Raw genomic sequence first — 18,916 nt, 5'->3', positions numbered from 1 at the left:
TGTAGACCTTGATAAAGGTGGCAAAAAACCACCGAAAGCTTGGATTCAGAATAAATAGTACGCCTTAGCAAAGCTCTATTTTTTATTGACTACCACACCCAAAAAGAAAAAAGTATTTACATATATTATATATATATATATATATATATATATATATATATATATCTTCCCCTTAGTACTACAACTAGGTAACTCGAAATTTTGCAATTTTGAGTTATCTACCGTTACCGATACAATTCACGCTCTTTTTAATACTACAACTAGGTAAATTCTATGTCCATTCTATACATGAGACTCTAATTGCACAGTTATAGCTGTGTCATAAGTCCGAAAAAAATTGGTGCTAGAGTGGTCATATTGAAATATCTAAAAGTGCAGCTGACAACGCCAAAAATTTCTGCCGTAGCAAGTGTTTAATTTGACACACTTAATAGTGCTCCCGGGTAACTCGTGTTATGCGTTGCCTCTTCCGGATAAATATTCCTTAAGATACCAATTTGTGCAGTTGTTGCTTTAGTATGTAACCAGTTAACACAAACAAAAGGTGAGTGGTTAAATACTATTTGGAAAAATAAATTTGTTACAATCGTGGAAGAGCTTATTTTTTAGGTTATGTATTTTTTAAACTTAAATATAAAATTGATACCGTAAGCTACTATTTTTATGCGATAAGCACAATATGCCAAATATATGTAAGTATATAAAACGTATATCTTTCAATCGCGAAATATAAAAATATAAACTTTTCTTTAAACTTAGTTAAGTATTTTTTATTTTCAGATGAGAATACTGAGGTCCTTCCGTCCACTTCTAAACAACGTTTTAATGATTAAGAAACAGATTCTGAGTCCTATTCTCCTGATCACTCCGAATATAATCCGAACTCTTATTATTCTTCTAACAATGAAGTTGCTCTCGGAAATGGAACTTTTCTAACTATTAACAACGACTTGCATGACATGAAAGAGTTGCCTGTTACGACAAATAAGTGAAGAAAAAGAAAAAGAAATGAACAAAATTGGAAAAGAAATATTGCAAAATCAAGAAAACAACGTGGCCAAGCATAGTTATCTTCTAGGGGTAAATCAGTACCAGGAGTAGTTATGAAGGATGCTTGTTTAGCTACCTGTAAATGAAAATGCACGGAAAAATTTTCCGATGAAGAGATTATCGATTTTTCGAAGATATTACCAGTTAGAACCCTAAGAAAGAAACCGAGATTTTATTAATGGCCATACAGAAAAGAAAGCTCCAAAATTGCATACTACAGAACACTCCAGATGTCAAAAAACCATTTTATTCTATTTACTTAAAAATTCTAATAGAATCCAGGTTTGCAAAATTGTGTTTATTAATACCCTGGGAACTCGAAAAGGAATTGTGGATATAGCTATGAAAACGAGAACTGAAGAAAATACGACTTTGGTAGACAATCGGGAAAACATACAAAAAGGATCACGTCACTTGCTATCCAAACCATATTAAGAAGTTTCCTGTAGTCAGTTCACATTATTGCCGTTCAAAAACACAACGGACATATTTATCCTTATACCTTAACATCACTATTATGTATTCGGTATACAAGAAAGAATGCAGTAAGAACAATCAAACACCAGCTAACCCTGCCATTTATAGAAAAGTATTTTTAGAGGAATATAACCTTGGCTTCTACCGACCTCGTAAACACCAGTGTCCGGTTTGTATGGCCTACAACTCCCCCTTAAGCAATAAAGCATTTATGGAAATCGAATATCTTGCTCACATAGCAGTCAAGAACAGAGCCCGTGATGAAAAGAGATTAAGTACACAGTTGGCGCAAAATTTTAATGGTAAACTCATAAGATGCAATTTTGATCTTCAACAAGTGCTTTTGGTACCAAATGACCCAAAAAATAACGCTCTATTTTACAAGCAACGAGGAACTCAGGTTCAGTGTTTTAGTGATAGATGTGGTGGACAAAATTAACAGCTGTTCAAAATATTCCACATTTAGAAAGCATTGAACTAAAATTCCTAGTTTCCGAAAGTAGTGAAATGAAGTGCGACTCCATGCACTCAACTATTTCAACAGAGTTCAAAAAAGGAGGCAAAACACATTTATCACAAGACTGGAAAACAATTCTAGATGTTCCCGAAAAAAAGGTAATACCGTACATCATTAATAATATAACTCAAGAACAAATATTGGATTGGAAAAATCGTGCGGATAAAGTTCTAATTTTCAGAGGTAAGGACGAAATGCGAACCATCCATCATGAAGTTTAAAAGAAACTTTAACGAAGAATTCAGAACTTTAAATTACCAGAAAATAACTAAATCAACTCAAAAGACAACTACAATAATGTCAAATCCTTTGTATAAGGAGAGAATCTCTATTACTCTGGAAAAATACAAGGATATTTTGACACTGATTAACACCAAACCTCTCGTAATTCCTACTGCAAATAAGGATTATTTTAAAAACCTGCCTTTTAAAGCAACAGGAAGAGAAGTATCAACTGCATCTGACACAAGTGAGACCGAGTGAAAGAAAAATATTGGTTATAATTATTAGTTAATTTCTTCTACTTTTTTTATTATATTTTGATCAAAATATATTAATAATTTTTTTTGGTAATAAAAAGTTGTACTTTTGCTAGGTCTACAGCTAGATATATTTAATTTTTTTTTGAAATATTAATATTGCAACAACTATTCTCTGTTCACAAATTGTTGAGAGCACGAAATATGCCTCAAACTCATAAAACGGTCGTAAATCATAGGCGTTCCTAAGGTGTTTATTCATTAAATAATAATTTAATGTTTTAATACTGTTATATATAATATTTTAATACTAATATATTTAGCAAAAAAACAATTAAAACTTTCACGACTAATGTTGGTTATTATATTATATTAATAAAAATAAGAATTTAACGTTTAACAATTTTGTAAATAAGAATACCTTATCTCTTTGGATATTTAAATACTAATCTTCGCGTTTAATCACTTTACTAGAAAACCTGGAATTCATATCCGAATGTACTATTCGTTGCAAGATAATTAAGATGGAATTCCCCAGATTTTAATAATATAATTATATTCGAAACTTAACTTGAAAGGGTGAAGTTATTACGAACGAAAACAATTTTTTTGTTTAGTACGTTTTAGATCGCATGTAATTTACGGCTCGTCGGTGTTTCCGCGTCTACGGCAGTAATTAGCGTCTCGAATATTTCTTTTGCGAATTATATGCAGTGCGTGAGTGATTTTTTATTCCATATACCTACGAACATATACGTACCTTTCGCTCGTGCTCGTTTTGTTGGATTGTTTGTGATGGCTTCATCATCAAGTTTTACACCGGTACTGTTGCGTACAGTCAGTAAGTCTGTCTATTCACCAAGAGAGAAGACTATTGTCCTGAATGTTCACGATGCTCTGGTTTCTCAGAATCCCACAAACACTGTTCGCAACATAGTCGAAAGTTGTGCCAACATGACTGGCGTAGGAGAGTCAACTTTATATAGATTCCTATCAGAAAGAAAAAAACACGGTATAGCTAACCCAAACACAAACGAAAACTTAAAGAGAGGGAAAAAGCCTATTGAAATTGCTGAATTTGCCAAAAATGGTATTCGAAGGAAAATTCATGGATTTTTTTTCAAAAAGAAATACCAAACCTAAACAAAATTTTACAAGAAGTTAGAGACGACCCGGATTTGCCTCATATCGGACGAACTAAATTGTGGCAAGGTTTAAAAGAATTAAATTTCCGGTGGGAGAAATCAGACCGAAAATCACTTTTGATTGACCGGGAGGAGAAGGTGATGTTGGAAAAGAAATTATCTAAGATTCATACGAAAATTCCGGGCTGAAGAAAGGCCCATCTTCTACCAGGATGAAACGTGGGTAAACTCAGGTCATACTCTAAAAAAAATTTGGTCAGATAAAAATATATTAAGCTCCAGGCAAGCCTTTATGGAAGGTTGGTCTACTGGTATCTCCCCACCTTCTGGTAAAGGCAGTAGATTAATAATTTCTCACATTGGCAGTGAAAAAGGATTTGTTAAGCATGGTTTGTTGGAATTTCATTCCAAAAGCACAAAAGACTATCACGAGGAGATGACAGCTGATGTTTTCGAAGAGTATTTTGAGCAAATGATTGAACACATACCACCAAATTCAATTATAGTATTAGATAATGCACCTTATCATTCACGACTAGTAAAAAGACTTCTAACGAATGCGTGGAAGAAACAGGATATTCTTGACTGGCTGCGGAATAAGTATCTGCCTTACGAAGATGGAATGGTAAAAGCAGAACTTTTAAAAATTGCCCGGCAACACAAACCTAAGTTCAAGAAATACGTAGTTGACAAAATGGCGGAAAGGCGAAACATCACAGTCTTTAGACTTCCACCCTACCACTGCGAAATAAATCCAATTGAACTCATTTGGACACAAATGAAAAGTTATGTGGCTAGAAAAAATACGTCATATAAAATACAAGCTGTACGTGAATTGTTATACGAGTCTTTATAACATATTACAAAACAAAACTGGAAAGAGGCAGTAAGACATGTAATAGAAGAAGAACAAAAAATGTGGGATCTTGATAACATAATTGATGCGACCTTAGAGATTATTAACCTAATTATTAACCCTCAAGACGACTCGGATTCCGAAGTTGAACCTATTTATTTTGAATTTGAATAGTTTTCTAATCGTAATTATATAAGGTAAGTAATAGTAGTTGTAATCGTAAGGTATTAAAGGGGAAAGGCGCAAAATGTCGCCTGTCAAAATCTTCAATGTGTTTTAAATGTATCCATTTTTTTTTCAAATCCCGAGAAAACTAAAAGCATTTTTGAAAAATTTAGAGGCAGAATGAAATATTTTTTAGAATAAATAAAAAGCTTCTTTTGCATGCAATATTTTCAATTAAAAATTATACTATATTTTCTCTTTTATTTTCACCCCTGTTACATAATATATTAAAATAAACATTGTAGAAGTTTTCAGGGACTTTCTGTCCTGAGTAATAATGTAATCTTTCATTCTGCGTTTAAATTTTTCAAAAATATTTACTTATTAGTTTTCTCCGGATTCGAAAATAATGGATACATTTAAAACACATTGGAAATTTTGCCAGGCGACATTTGGCGCCTTTTTCCTTAATTAAATAAATGTATCTTTTACAAATGGCAAGAAACTTTTTAGTTTTGAATAAAATAAATAAGTTTTATTAAAAAATACAATTTACATAAGTACAATTTGAAAAATATATTTATTTAGTTCAAATAAATGTTTCAATCATATACTCTACGACACTGGTCGTTCATTTCTAACCATTCAAAATACCCCCGTAATAGGATTATAAGGTATTGTATTCCTTCAGATATAAGGTGGGTTAGTCGAAAACGTCTTAAACCGTCAGTTTTAGGTTGGTTTTTACTATTATATCGTATTACCTATCCTCTCTGTATTTCAGCTTTCTAATTAGGGTTAAACTTGTAGTGAGCTATCAACAAATTGTAAACCGTGTATAGATATCTCGTTTTTTAATAAAAAAAATAAGACAAGGCTTTAGAAAACTTACAATTAATTAGAAGTTAGATTTATTTCAACTTCTTGCTATAGATAGTCAGAAAAAAATTCATTTGCTGTAATACAGCACAGTTTGTTTCTTTTTTCAAATTTAAACCTGCTTTCCTGAAAAATAACAAATTTTGAGTTACCTAATTGTAGGATTAAGGGAACGATATATATATGCATATATATATATATATATATATATATATATATATATATATATATATATATATATATATATATATATATACATAATATACTTTACTTGAGTTAAATTAATACTATTCGATTTTGAGTACATTTTCAGAACTGCTTTGTGTATTCCTGTCCTCACTCCATCAAAACATAGAATTACAATATTTCGGTACGAAAATGTCGATTCAGACAAGGCAGATATAAAAAGAATATTTGCACATGTTTTAAGAAATGTATACGAAGTTAGAATGCATGAAGATTTGGCAATGGGGGAAATCTATGTGATAGACTGTGAAAATCTTAAACTAGATATTGTATTAAAAATAACACCAGTATTACTAAAGCAGTGTGCTTTTGTTTTCGAGGTAAGTTTATATAGGGTATTTCACAATGTAGCATTTACAAATTCTTTGATATATAAATTTCTTGATATATATGTATATATATATATATATATATATATATATATATATATATATATATATATATATTATTGTGATATTTAAAGTCTTGGTGCGCCAAGCAATAATTAGCTAATTAATTTTTTGATTAATTAAAATTATTTAAATGATATGATTATGACTCTATCACAATTTTTAATTCTTTTATCTCAGGGTTAAATTCGTGCTTCAATATCTATGCTATTACATGTGAAAGGTAAGGTCCAAAGAATACCGGAATAATAAAAAACACATATGATCTAACACTATATATTGAAATAAAAATAATGAAATAATTCACACTCAAAAGTTTTCAATAAACAAATCTCATATAATGATTCTCAAAATTTTGTTCTACGTACGTGAACAATCAAAATTAATGGTACAAACAATATTAATTGAAATCTCAAAATCCCAAACTATTCTAACTCTCCTAATCAAAATATTTATATCCTTTCTAAATTAAGTGTAAAAATTGTGTTATCAATAAAAGAAAAAAAACTGCAGAAAACAAAAATATCTCTCTCTGATGATGAGTGGTCCAAATCCTTGTTCCTTGTAGACTATATTATCTCCTCTCAACCGCTCCCTATGTAATCAGCAATCTTACAACAGATTGTTGCAAGTATATCGTCCTTAATGATCTCCTTCAAAAGCCCAAATCATTCAAATTATGATAGCCTTTCTCCTCTCGATAAACTGAATCTCTCGTTGGCCCGAGTGAAAAATGACTCTTGGAATATCTTCTCTTTACGATAAACTGAATCTCTCGTTGGCCTGAACAGTGACTCTTGGAATATAAGTAGGAAAATATGACTTACAATATTTTGCTGCTTCAGCTTCTGTCAGATACACTAACTCCACAAAAACTCACTAACATTCAACACTACTGCTTGCTACTTCTCGGGAACCGCCAGAGAACAATCACTGTTTGTCTTACAGACTTGGAAAACCAACTGATTATCTTTTTTCTCTCCTAAATCTAGCCAAACTCTCACTCCTACATACCTATCCCACCTTTTTCAATCTCCGCCAATCAAAACTCGTCACAATTCCCCCATTTTTTCATTTCGATAACAAACAAATTTTTACCTATAATTATAAATTTCCTAAAACTTATTTACAAATAATATTTTTCTATAATTCTTAAAAACTAACAAAAACCTCTTTCTAAAATCCCTTCTATTGTCTTTAATCACTGCATTAATGTATTTGGAAAACCCGGTTCAATTGTCTTTGGATTTCACTTAAAATTATGCGGGTCACTCAAGTATAACAAAGAAATAATTTATGCATAGCTTATATTTTGTTTAGTACAGGTAATCCAAGAATTTAATAACTTTCCTTCTTCGAAATGTTTGTTGGTTATTATCCTACTTATCTGAATTATTTTAATGTTTTTGAACTTTGAAATATTTTAATCAACTCAATATTTTTTTCGATTTTACATATCATAACAATATATATATATATATATATATATATATATATATATATATATATATATATATATATATATATATATATATATATTAATATTGTTGTGATCTGCTTTATGATGTTTTATTATTAATTAACACTAATTTAAATAATCCAATTATTTAATTAATTAATTCACTAATTTATGCAGAGTCATACAAATCAATTACTATTAAAAATTCTCAGGGTGCCTTTTTAATTTTACTTTAATCAGTTTACTTTATATATCTCTTCTAGTGGGTTCAGTATCTCCTAGTTGCTCATAATCGGGATAGAACAGGAAACGGAACTAACATTAAAACAACATAAATATGCACACAAATTATTATTTATTTTCAATAAGCAATACGATGAATATTAATAAATAACTTTTGTGGGCAATTATCTTTCCCAACAAACTCCTATACTCTAAATTTAATTTTAATTACAAACTATCTATTGATCTGTTTTATAATAATATCTACTAAAAAAAATGACCATATAAAAATATAATTTATTCACAAAAAAAAAACTCTTTGAAACTTGGAATCTTAGTTCGTATGCTTATATTTGATTTTATTTTTAGAATATCCTAAAATTTTCTTTCATTCAAATTATTTGACTGACCTTTATTTTTTTTACACCAATGATGTCTCCTCCCGATCAAACCACAGTTCCTTCCTTGATTGTTTATGTCCGGCTACCATCAAATCTTTCCCGTTCTCAGCATCGATCCAAACCGCATACCAGCAAACTACTCCTCCGAAAACACAAGCCCAAGCCTCTTTTGACCGGTACTCTTTATTCACAAATTCTCCTTTCTTTCTCAATTATATCTCGTGGACTATGCAGACTCAAAAGAGGTATTAATCTTCTCGATTTTTATCTGCTCTCAGCTTCCACCTTTTTCACTAACAAACGAAAACACTGGTACTGAGATTGACTACACGAAAACACGTCTTCTCTTCTGGTCTGCCGGTAACATAATAATCCTTTCAATCTCTCCCAGACAACCTTCTCAACTCTCTCATTCCCACCATTCCTTTTTAACCAATCATAAGTATTCATCTTTCCCACTTATTTTCGATTTAGAAAATTTCCAACATGATATTTAAAACAAATAAACTACTTTCACTCAAATTACTTTTCAGAAACCATTAACAATTTTGCCTTTTTCAACAGAAATAAGTTTCCAAATTCTTGTTATCTCATATCTAAATCTAATTCTTATTTACTTTGGAAAAATGCCCACCGCAAAATACAATTACAAGTTTATTCCTAAATCTATAATTATACGGGTTCCAATTGTCCTTTCACTATTCACTCAGTCTTTCACGGAAAAACTCGTCAGGGTCCCGTCACGGAACAATGTTTTCTCTTATTCTAACTATTACAAATAAGTACAGGGTTTTATTTTAACTTATATGCCCGGTGTATATTAAAATAATAAAAAAACTCTTTATTCTATTTCTGATCGATAAACTGATCCATAACAATATATATATATATATATATATATATATATATATATATATATATATATATATATTGGAATCCCCTCTTATATTTATTAAATTAAAATCCCCTCATATATACATTATAATACCGAAGGTCAAAACTTCATATTTGTTGAGCCATTCCTCTTATTTCAAAAAATTTGACAGATAGAGACAAACTTTTTAAAAAGTTAAGATCTCATCCAATTACAAACATACTTTCTAAAAAACCTTTGCACACAAAGATGAATTTTACTCTTTCAGGAATTTATATGTTACTTTTACGCCTAGGAATCAAAGTGTAAAATTCAAAAGCTTAAAAGCTTTTGAATCCACAGTGAACTTGGTAGACAACAATCTTTGATTAGTCTTCGCAGTACACAAAATATATGAAGGAAAATACGCGATGCCGTCAAATCTTCGGAATCAGACATAATACTCGGACTTTTGGATGACAATAAGAACAAACGTTCACAAAACTTAACTAGTATCGCAAAAATCGTAGATTTTTCTTATTTGAATGACATCTGAAAAATGACAATCAATAGAAGTACCTATAGTAACATAAAAATTATTTGCGACGTTTGAAAAAAAAAATTGTAGCGAGAATAAATAAAACGAGCGGTTCGAATTTATATAAATATATTTATTTATAAGTTTACAGCACCAAAATATATTAACAACTACTTCAAAACTACTCCTAGAAAGTACGCGTATATATAAAAGTCACTATGTACTAGAACATTCGGGATAGCCCACCTCTAATTCGCCTATTTGACAGGTTGATCTCTCTCTCGCGCTCGAGACATCACCGGAAAGTTCTAGTCGTTTTCGAGATGCAACCGTTACACAGGCCACGCCGAATGCATGTTCGTAACAGTATGTTATATTCGCAGTAAAAATGACTTTTTGTGCCTCGGCTTAATGTAGGAGTCGCTACGCTCGTCCGTCAAACGTACTCCCTCGCCACAAAAAGTATAATTTTTACTCCTAATAAAACAATATAGTATTTGTTTGTTTAGTATAGAATTATACATGACTAAAAATAAATATTGTTTAACTTTTATTTCAGAATGTTCACAGTTTTAGACTGCATGCAATACATTATATTAACCCTCCAGGATATTTTCATAACACCATTACATTGCTTAAATCGATGCTGAGCAAAAAGTTATCAGAAAGGGTAAGTTTTGCCGCAATAAATAATAGTTGTTTAAAAATGAGGATTAAGTTGCAATTGATTGTAATGAAATTTACATTTTTAACTGTTGTTTAATGTTTAGAATTTTACTTCGGAAATCGTTTTAACAGGTTGACTGCATTCCCAAAATATCCCCAACCATTTATATAATAAATAAAATAAAATGAATTCTACCCCGTATATACAATAAATAAAAATGAAGTGAATTCTACGTCCCCGTCTGGGTCCTGCGATGAATGACCTCCCCGGCGGATACTACTAATAAAGAAATGTAATAGGTGAAGTCGATCATGATCGCTTCCGCTTCAATTTAGCGGGAGCTCCGAACGCACTCACAAATAAAATATTCTGCTGTGCAGACCCACGGTAATGTTCAATACACAATACCGGATTAAGGACAGAGTACGATCCTCAATACGGAAATCTCTCTGTCCGGGTTGGCTCGCAGGCTCACAACACCGGCGAGTCAGGGAGCCTAGCGCGCTAGATACAAGACTGTCTAATTCCGCTACTCACACGCCTTAAATATCCGCTCTGAATCCCACTTCGTCTTCTCGTTGTAGAAGTGGATGCGCAAATATTGACACTCCCACGGTTCGCACTGTTAAACGATCAGAACATCGTTACAACCCAATAGGCCCCATCCAACACAACCAAAAAAGTGTCAGTTTAATTAATGAATGTTTTAGGTATACAGCCACAAAACAATTGACGACCTGACAAAATATATTCCATTGGACCTTTTGCCAAGTGACTACGGCGGTAAACAAAAATCTTGCAAGGAATTAGCCGGTAAGAATTACAAATCAGTTTATGTAATGTTTATAAAATAAACTTAAAGGCTCATTGAAAATGGCCAAATTTGCCGAAACGTTTAAGCAAAAGTTAAATAGTTAATTTACATCAGAGCGATAAACCCAGGAAATAAAAAAGTTTCTATGTAAATATTGACGGTCAGGAAGAGATACCCTTTTATCCCTGAGGAAGCAAAATAAAACTCGGGTGCTTCGTTAGATGTGCTTTTTAATTAATAGTCTTAGCGTTCTTCAATGATTATTGACATCATCAGAGTAAACTACAAACAAATAAGAGAAACAAACAATGAACAGGTGGACACTAAGTATAAAAATAATAAAACACTTACCCAAATTATAGCAAAAAACTCAGTGACTTGGGTGGAAAACAAAGAAAGTATTATCTGTGTATATACTTAACAAATTTTTCGATACATGGTGAGAAGTATCCATACTTCACAATGTATTTTTATTAAATTAAGATCGATCTATTTACATAAAAACCTAACCACAAATAAATGGAATATTACACGTTGTTTAAAACAATCTAAAACTAATTAACAATTTACGGCGGTGTCACTAACCTTGTTTGAAATAGCGGGATAATTTAAAATGTAAAAATGACAAATATTATCTAAAATGTTAACAACAAATACTAAAGTAACATTAAAATTACAGAATGACAAAAACACAATCAAGTAAATAAAATAATTAAAATTGGAAAATTAAAATAGTTAAAAATCTAACCTATATCACTCATATATCTGGGCGACAATTTTTAAATTCCTGAAATATTTTGTTGAAGCAGGAAGGTGTAGATGGAACTTAAATTATCTACATCCTTCTTGTGATTGATGGCCTTTTTCGCATTATATATGTAACACATCTCAAGGATTTTTCGTTGGAAACCTCTATTGGATGCATCTAAGATGAATGTGTCATTATAGAGGACTCTGTGGTTTTTGCTATTAACGTGAATACTAAGACTTGTAGATTGTGGTTTGAGTCTGCAATCACTTTTATGAAGGGCCAATCTTTTGCTTAATCTTTGGCCAGTCGGACCAATATAAACTAAGCCACATTCAAATGGGATGCCATATATTACGTTAGAATGTTGTAAGGTAGGAGTAGGATCCTTTAATCTGGTGTAAAACGTTAAAGGATCCTACTTTTTTTGTTTTCCACCCAAGTCACTGAGTTTTTTGCTATAATTTGGGTAAATGTTTTATTATTTTTATACTTAGTGTTCACCTGTTCATTGTTTGTTTCTCTTATTTGTTTGTAGTTTACTCTGATGATATCAACAATCATTGGCAAAAGCTTAGACTATTAATTAAAAAGCAAATCTAACGAAGCACCTTTATTTTGCTTCCTCAGGGATAAAATGGTATCTCCCAGCATTATCTCCTTTTCACTATATATATATATATATATATATATATATATATATATATATATATATATATATATATATATATATATATATATATATATATATATATTGTAGATTTTTTGTAACTAAAACATCGTAATACTTTTTAGAATTATGGAAACAAAAAATGTTTGAATATAAGGACCGATTTGATCAACTGGAAAGTATGAAAATAAATGAAGAGCTTCGACCAGAAAAACTGCAAAATGATGAACTCTTAGGTTACCATGGCAATTTTAAAAAGCTTGAGACAGATTAACTAACAATTTCAGAAATGAGCAGCAATAAGAGGACAAAGAAACAATGTAAAATTAAAACAATTTTATTTATATGCGGTCATGGTGGATTTTAAGTTGTTAGATGATATGTAGAGCAAGTAGTCTCAAAGCACATAAAGCACATTTTATCTATTTAATAAAGTTTATCTTCATTCCTGTTTTTGTTTTCTTCAACAGATTCTCTATTTTCACCTGTTGGATTGGGACTCTACTTTTATATAATACTTTAAATTATTTAATAATATTATTAGCTGCGTATGTTATTTATTTTATTTTTTGCCTATTTCTTATCCAGGATTTTTTTGCTCTATAGGAAAAACGCATTGGTCAAATGTCTTTCGTTTCATAGCTATCGGTGTTATTCGTCGTTAAAATTCGCAGGTCTGGTGGTCCTTGCCTATTCTGATTTCATGACCAAGATATATGTACTTTTCTGTCAATTCTACCACTTGATTTTGGATGATTAGGTGTTCGCTGGGAACTAAATTTGTCATAAATTTGGTCTTACTGATATTCATTTCTAGACCTATTGTTGAAGATACGTTTTCTAATTCTTGTACCATTTGTTGTGCTTCACCCAGATGTTGGGTAATAAGCACTATTTCGTCGGCAAAACGCAGATGATTGAGCATTTCTCCATCTATTTTTATTCCTCTATTTTCCCGCTTTAGCATTTTAAAGGCGTATTCAAGGACGGTTATAAATAATTTAGGTGAGAGAGTGTCGCCCTGTCTCACACCTCGCTTGATATGAATTTCTCTGGTGGTATCATGTGGTTTTACACGCATTGTGGCGTTTTGGTATAATGTTTGTACTAGCTTTGTGAGCCGGTAATCTATTCTACTATTGTTCAAAGCAGTTATAATGCTGTCTAATTCCACAGTGTCGAAAGCTTTGTGAAAGTCTACGACGATAAGTACCAGTGGTCTGTTATATTATAGCGACTTTTCTATTAAGGTTTTTACTGTTTGTAGGGTGATCGTTTGTTACGAATTTTGAACGGAAGCCAGCTTGTTCTCGGGGCTGGTAGAAATCTAACTTTTTCTCTAGTCTTGTCGTAATTATTCGGGTAAACATTTTATAAATGTGGTTCAATAAGCTGATTGGCATATAGCTTTCTAGGTGCGCCTTGTCTCCTTTCTTGTGTAGTAAAATTGTTACTGCATTGTTCCATGTTTTTGGTATGCAACAATCTGTTAGACAAAGGTTAAACAACATTTTTATATGGTTGAGAAAGGCACGTCCGCCCATCTTTATAGCTTTTATTACGACTCCATCTTCTCCTGGCGCTTTGTTGTTTTTCATCTTTTACACAGCGTCCTGGATTACGCTTACATCGAAATAAAGAAACCCCACACATCATAAAAATCCTGAAATACTCAACTACTATCGCTATGTTGATGACTGTCTAGTCTCCATATTAGGTAACTCCAACTCCGCTAATTAACTATTTTCTAAAATCAACCAAATCCATCTCAATATTAAGTTCACCATCGAACTTAAATAATTTCACTTAATTAAGTTTTTTGTTTTTACCATTACCAGATTAAATGACCAATTCAACTTCAGTATCTATGGGAAACCAAAATGTCACTCAAAGATGCAGCATTTTATAGTAACACTCATCGTTTACAGACCACTTCTCTATCCCAGTACAACAATAACAATGAACTCAAAATCCTTAAACAGATATCAGTTAACAACGGATATGATACGAACATCATCAGCAAACTTATCCATAAAAAACAACTCAGATTCGTACAAGAAACTGCGTTCCCCAGAGATCTAATCATCACACTTATTTACACTTCTAGACCTTACTATCATGAGAGTCTTTCTGGAGACATTAGAAATCTTATCGAACAAAAAGCGTTGGTCTTAATAATTCGTAAAATTCGTTCTTCCTATCTTTTAGAATATAGTGAGATTGAACCATTGACCTTTCAGTATAATACATTATATTAAACTAATTGATATAACATTGTAACGATTATTTGCCTACCATATAGGGTATTATTATAGGGGGTTGAAAAGTGGAGACAGAAATTATTGGGGTACAGATAGGGTAATCAAAATAAACGAAACTGTTGCAAACGGCTCTCAGGGCATATTTGAAGAACTGGGTCGTGGATAAGTAAATGAAACAATGGGATTGGATTGGAGCAACTACTAAATGAAATAAAGAGGTACTTATATGAGTCTCCTGGAACAGACAAAACACAAGAAGATCCTCTAGCCGAAAGAGAAAGGCTCATTTCTCAAAAAAAAGGATTTAGACACTTTTCCTTAAATAAATAAACAAATTGGTTCAGTAAAATATGTCCTATCCGTTTATAAACTCTAGAACTACTATAAACTCTATATACTACAAAACTTACAATTATTAATGGGCGACAATTTGTAGCAGAAATAAATTATTACAAATGAAAAAACAACTTTTTAAATGAAACCATGCATAGAAACCTTTAAAAAAAACAGAAACAAAATCTCAAATATGATTAGATATTTACCAAATGTCAAAAATAGTGCTAGCTGTCATATGTCAATAGTAAATCTTAAAACTGAGAACAAATAATATGACAGCAAGCTAGGCCACACCCTAAAATTTACAATTTTGATTATTACAATTTCTTAAATTGTTATGAAAGTAATTATTATTAGAAAAAATGTCTATTTTTTGTTTAAAAGTTCAAACAAAAAAAGTTACCTGAGTTTCATTAAAATTTCTTTACTTTACATTTCTAAGGTTGAAACTCGAGATTCCAGTTTGAAATCCCTAAAGTATCCTTACATACTAGGTATCCATACAAATTGGATTTTTATATATAACCTGTTCATTTTTTAAGATTATTGCTTAATTTTTATCACATTTTTTAGTTTACCCCAAGATGTATTTTTCTAAAAGTAATTCATGAACCATAAATATTCTGTTATTGTGTTTTGATATCGACTTAAATCCTCTTTTTAGAAAAATCTGAATAAAAAACTAAAAGTCATTTATAAAAAAAAATAAATCTATCCAAAAGTTAACTCGTCAAGTTGTTGAAGTGCACAAAACTTTTGACGCAAGCTCATCATCGCGTCTAAAGTTAAATAGAAAATTTATACAATAGAGGTTGAAGACAGGAAAGTCAAGGAATGCCAAGATTTCTCACAAAACGATGAATTACTTTACATGCATTAGGAACATTATTCCCCTTCGAAAATCTGAATAGGAATACTACAAAGGATTAATCAAATCAGGCAAGGGTGTAAACCTACAGGGGAGGAAACCATTATGTAAAAACGTATACTTGGAACTTTGTATATATTTTTTTTATTTAAAAAAATTACAATCATTATGTGCAATACAATAAGGATAAAGTTTATATTGAATTAGAACTGAATGAAGAACATGAATTTTTACTAAACTTCCCTATGTCATTATATTTAATTATATGCTGGAAATTTCCGGTTATTACAATATCCTAAAAATTGCTATCTTCTTTTTAGTCTTTCTTGTTTAGTTGTTATAACTCAATAATATAAAATTTAAAGTTAGGTATATAGACCAGAAATCGATCTCCAGTGACGGCAAAAATATCTAGTTATTTTTAAAATATATTATCATCATCATCATCCAGCCCCATTTTCACATCCATTGTTGGATATAGGCCTCCTCCAAACGTCTCCAGTTCTCTCTATCTCTAGCTGCTGCAATCCAGTTTGTTTCTATTCTCCTTAGGTCGCCACAAATAAATCAGGGGCGTAGCAAGGGCTTGGCGTAAAAATACCATTGATCCTGTTAATTTTTTTTTCTTTTTCTTGTTTATAGGCAATTCTGTTTGTTCATTGGCGGATTATCACCTCTATGGAAAGTTGTCACTCCGCTTTTTACGCGGTCATCGGATACTTCTTCTGCTGATTGGTGACTTACCTCTTGCTATTTTGACGACACGGCTCTCTACGTCTTTTTATATTTAGTGTCCATTCTTTTATTCACTATACGTTGTATTTTCTTCTAATGTCTACAGTTCTCTTTTGATCTATCAGCGTATTTCCTATAATTATTTTCAGTACTCTCATCTCTGCCGTATCTAGTAGCATTTGTCTTGTAGCTGTATCTGGTCTTGTTTCTGAGGCATATGTCATTATTAGTCTTACACTGGCTTTATAAATTCTTGACTTCAGCTCAGTATTAATGTGTCTGTTTCGCCATATATTGATATTAAATCATACTGCCAGTCTATTTGCTTTTTTACTTGATGTCTCCCTTCTTTGTGCAGATCTCCATAGCTAAATAGTGTAACTCTAAGGAATTTTATTTCTATTACTTGTTCAATACTGGTAATTACTATTTAAATGGGAATAAGCCACATTTAAATAGTAATTACTTTAAAATGCCACAAGAAAATAGTTTCAAAACAATTTCGTTACTGATGCCGTCAATTTCTCATTTACATCTGGTTGGTTCATTGCTGATTACTATTGTTTCAGTTTTTTGAGATGAGATTGTCATATTAAATTCGTGTGTTCGTATTTTAAACTTGTGCACCAGTCTTTGCAGAATATATTTATCTTGGGCCATTAATATTGCATCGTATGCGTAACAGAGTATTTTTACATCTTTGTTTCCCATTCTGTATTATCTTCTTTTGTTAACGCTTTCTTAACAAAGAGTTGAGAAGAGGAATTAAGAATCAACTTTTCAATTTCCATAAAACATCTTATAGCGCAGAACTGTGTTAACAAGTATACAAAAAATGAAATACTAAGGTGTTGTGAAGTATGAGATGTATGAGGGAGGAAGAAGACAAATGTAGACAAATTTTGTAGTAGATTATATGTGGAGCATTGTCAATAAACTTATACATTTAAGTAATTTTTAGGTGGTTCGACTGTATTTACTGATTTTTCTTTATTTGCATTATTTATCCTTTCATTATAAGTTAAATACATAAGCTAATAAATTAGTTAAGGTAATAAATAGAAAATTGTCAAGATTGTTTAAGAACAACTTTTATAATCTGTTATTTTATGAGTAATGAAATAGAAATATGTGGAAACTTTATATGATAATGTAGGAAAGAAATACTCTAAAATGTAATCTTATCTAAACTAATCTAATAAAATGATTTTATGCATTTTTAGTATAAAACAGCACGTGTCATTTAAACATCTTTTATTAACCTAAAAAAGAGTTTTTTCAATTATATAAAGTTTATAAACATGTAAAAAACTATAAAATAATAGTTAAAAGAGATATAAATGCCAATATTACTATTCTCGTACTTTTTTGTGTGTTTTTGTAAATTTTATTAGGCAAACTCAAAGGTGAGAACGGATACAGGTAATAACATTATTTGGGTGTGTTTTATTTATAATTGAAATTATAAATACACTGCAAAAGTAGTACACTATAATTAAGTTACTACGTCTTCATCTATGTTTTTTAAAATTATTTTGTTTGTTGGTTTTTTAAATGTACACCAAACAACTTCTTCAGGTCGTTCACGAATTAATTAGAAAAGAATGGGGAAAAACAGAAAGTGGCGTAATGAAGGATATTCATATTATAAGAGAATGGTTAAAAACACAGAAACACCTTCCAGAAGTACCAAGTAAGTAAAGTAGTTATTCAACAATTTAAAATAATTTATTTTTAAATTATCGACATATATTCTTTCTACATTAAACTGAAATATTACCTAAAAAATATTCTAGAAATATATATTTTTTTATTTAACCTCCCAATATATTTACAATCTGAAATATAATTACAAAAAGTAAATTGTCTGACAATATTTAACAAAATAAATATTAATAAAAAAAATGTCTTGTAGAAAATTTCCCGTTGACAATTTCCTGTGTATTCTTGGACTTGGACTTCTTTGAGTTGTCTGAAATAACATCACGTATGTCTTAGGGTTTCGTTGGGCTTCTGCTTCAAGGTTTTATTGGGCTTCTGCGATAAGTTTATAACAAGTTGGCTTAAGTCTTTCTCCGATTGGTTGCGTCATTTAATTTTGGGCTAGATTTTTGGAATGGTTTGTATGTCGCTGATAATAT

At 30.9% G+C, this 18,916-nt stretch overlaps 1 protein-coding gene across 1 annotated transcript; it reads left to right on the top strand.

The window, feature by feature from the left end:
- Positions 1 to 5,886: 5,886 nt before the first annotated feature.
- LOC140431750 (alpha-tocopherol transfer protein-like) lies at positions 5,887 to 12,910 on the top strand. Its single transcript, XM_072519630.1, has 4 exons — positions 5,887 to 6,134; positions 10,236 to 10,346; positions 11,054 to 11,156; positions 12,701 to 12,910. Exons 1-4 carry the CDS (start codon positions 6,018 to 6,020, stop codon positions 12,847 to 12,849), a joined length of 480 nt encoding a protein of 159 aa, XP_072375731.1. The 5' UTR covers positions 5,887 to 6,017; the 3' UTR covers positions 12,850 to 12,910.
- Positions 12,911 to 18,916: the final 6,006 nt, after the last annotated feature.

This window comes from Diabrotica undecimpunctata, unplaced genomic scaffold, assembly GCF_040954645.1.
Source record: "Diabrotica undecimpunctata isolate CICGRU unplaced genomic scaffold, icDiaUnde3 ctg00001869.1, whole genome shotgun sequence".
Classification (NCBI taxonomy): domain Eukaryota; kingdom Metazoa; phylum Arthropoda; class Insecta; order Coleoptera; family Chrysomelidae; genus Diabrotica; species Diabrotica undecimpunctata.
Note: the sequence above shows the minus strand (reverse complement) of the source record. Positions and strands in the feature narration are given on the sequence as shown.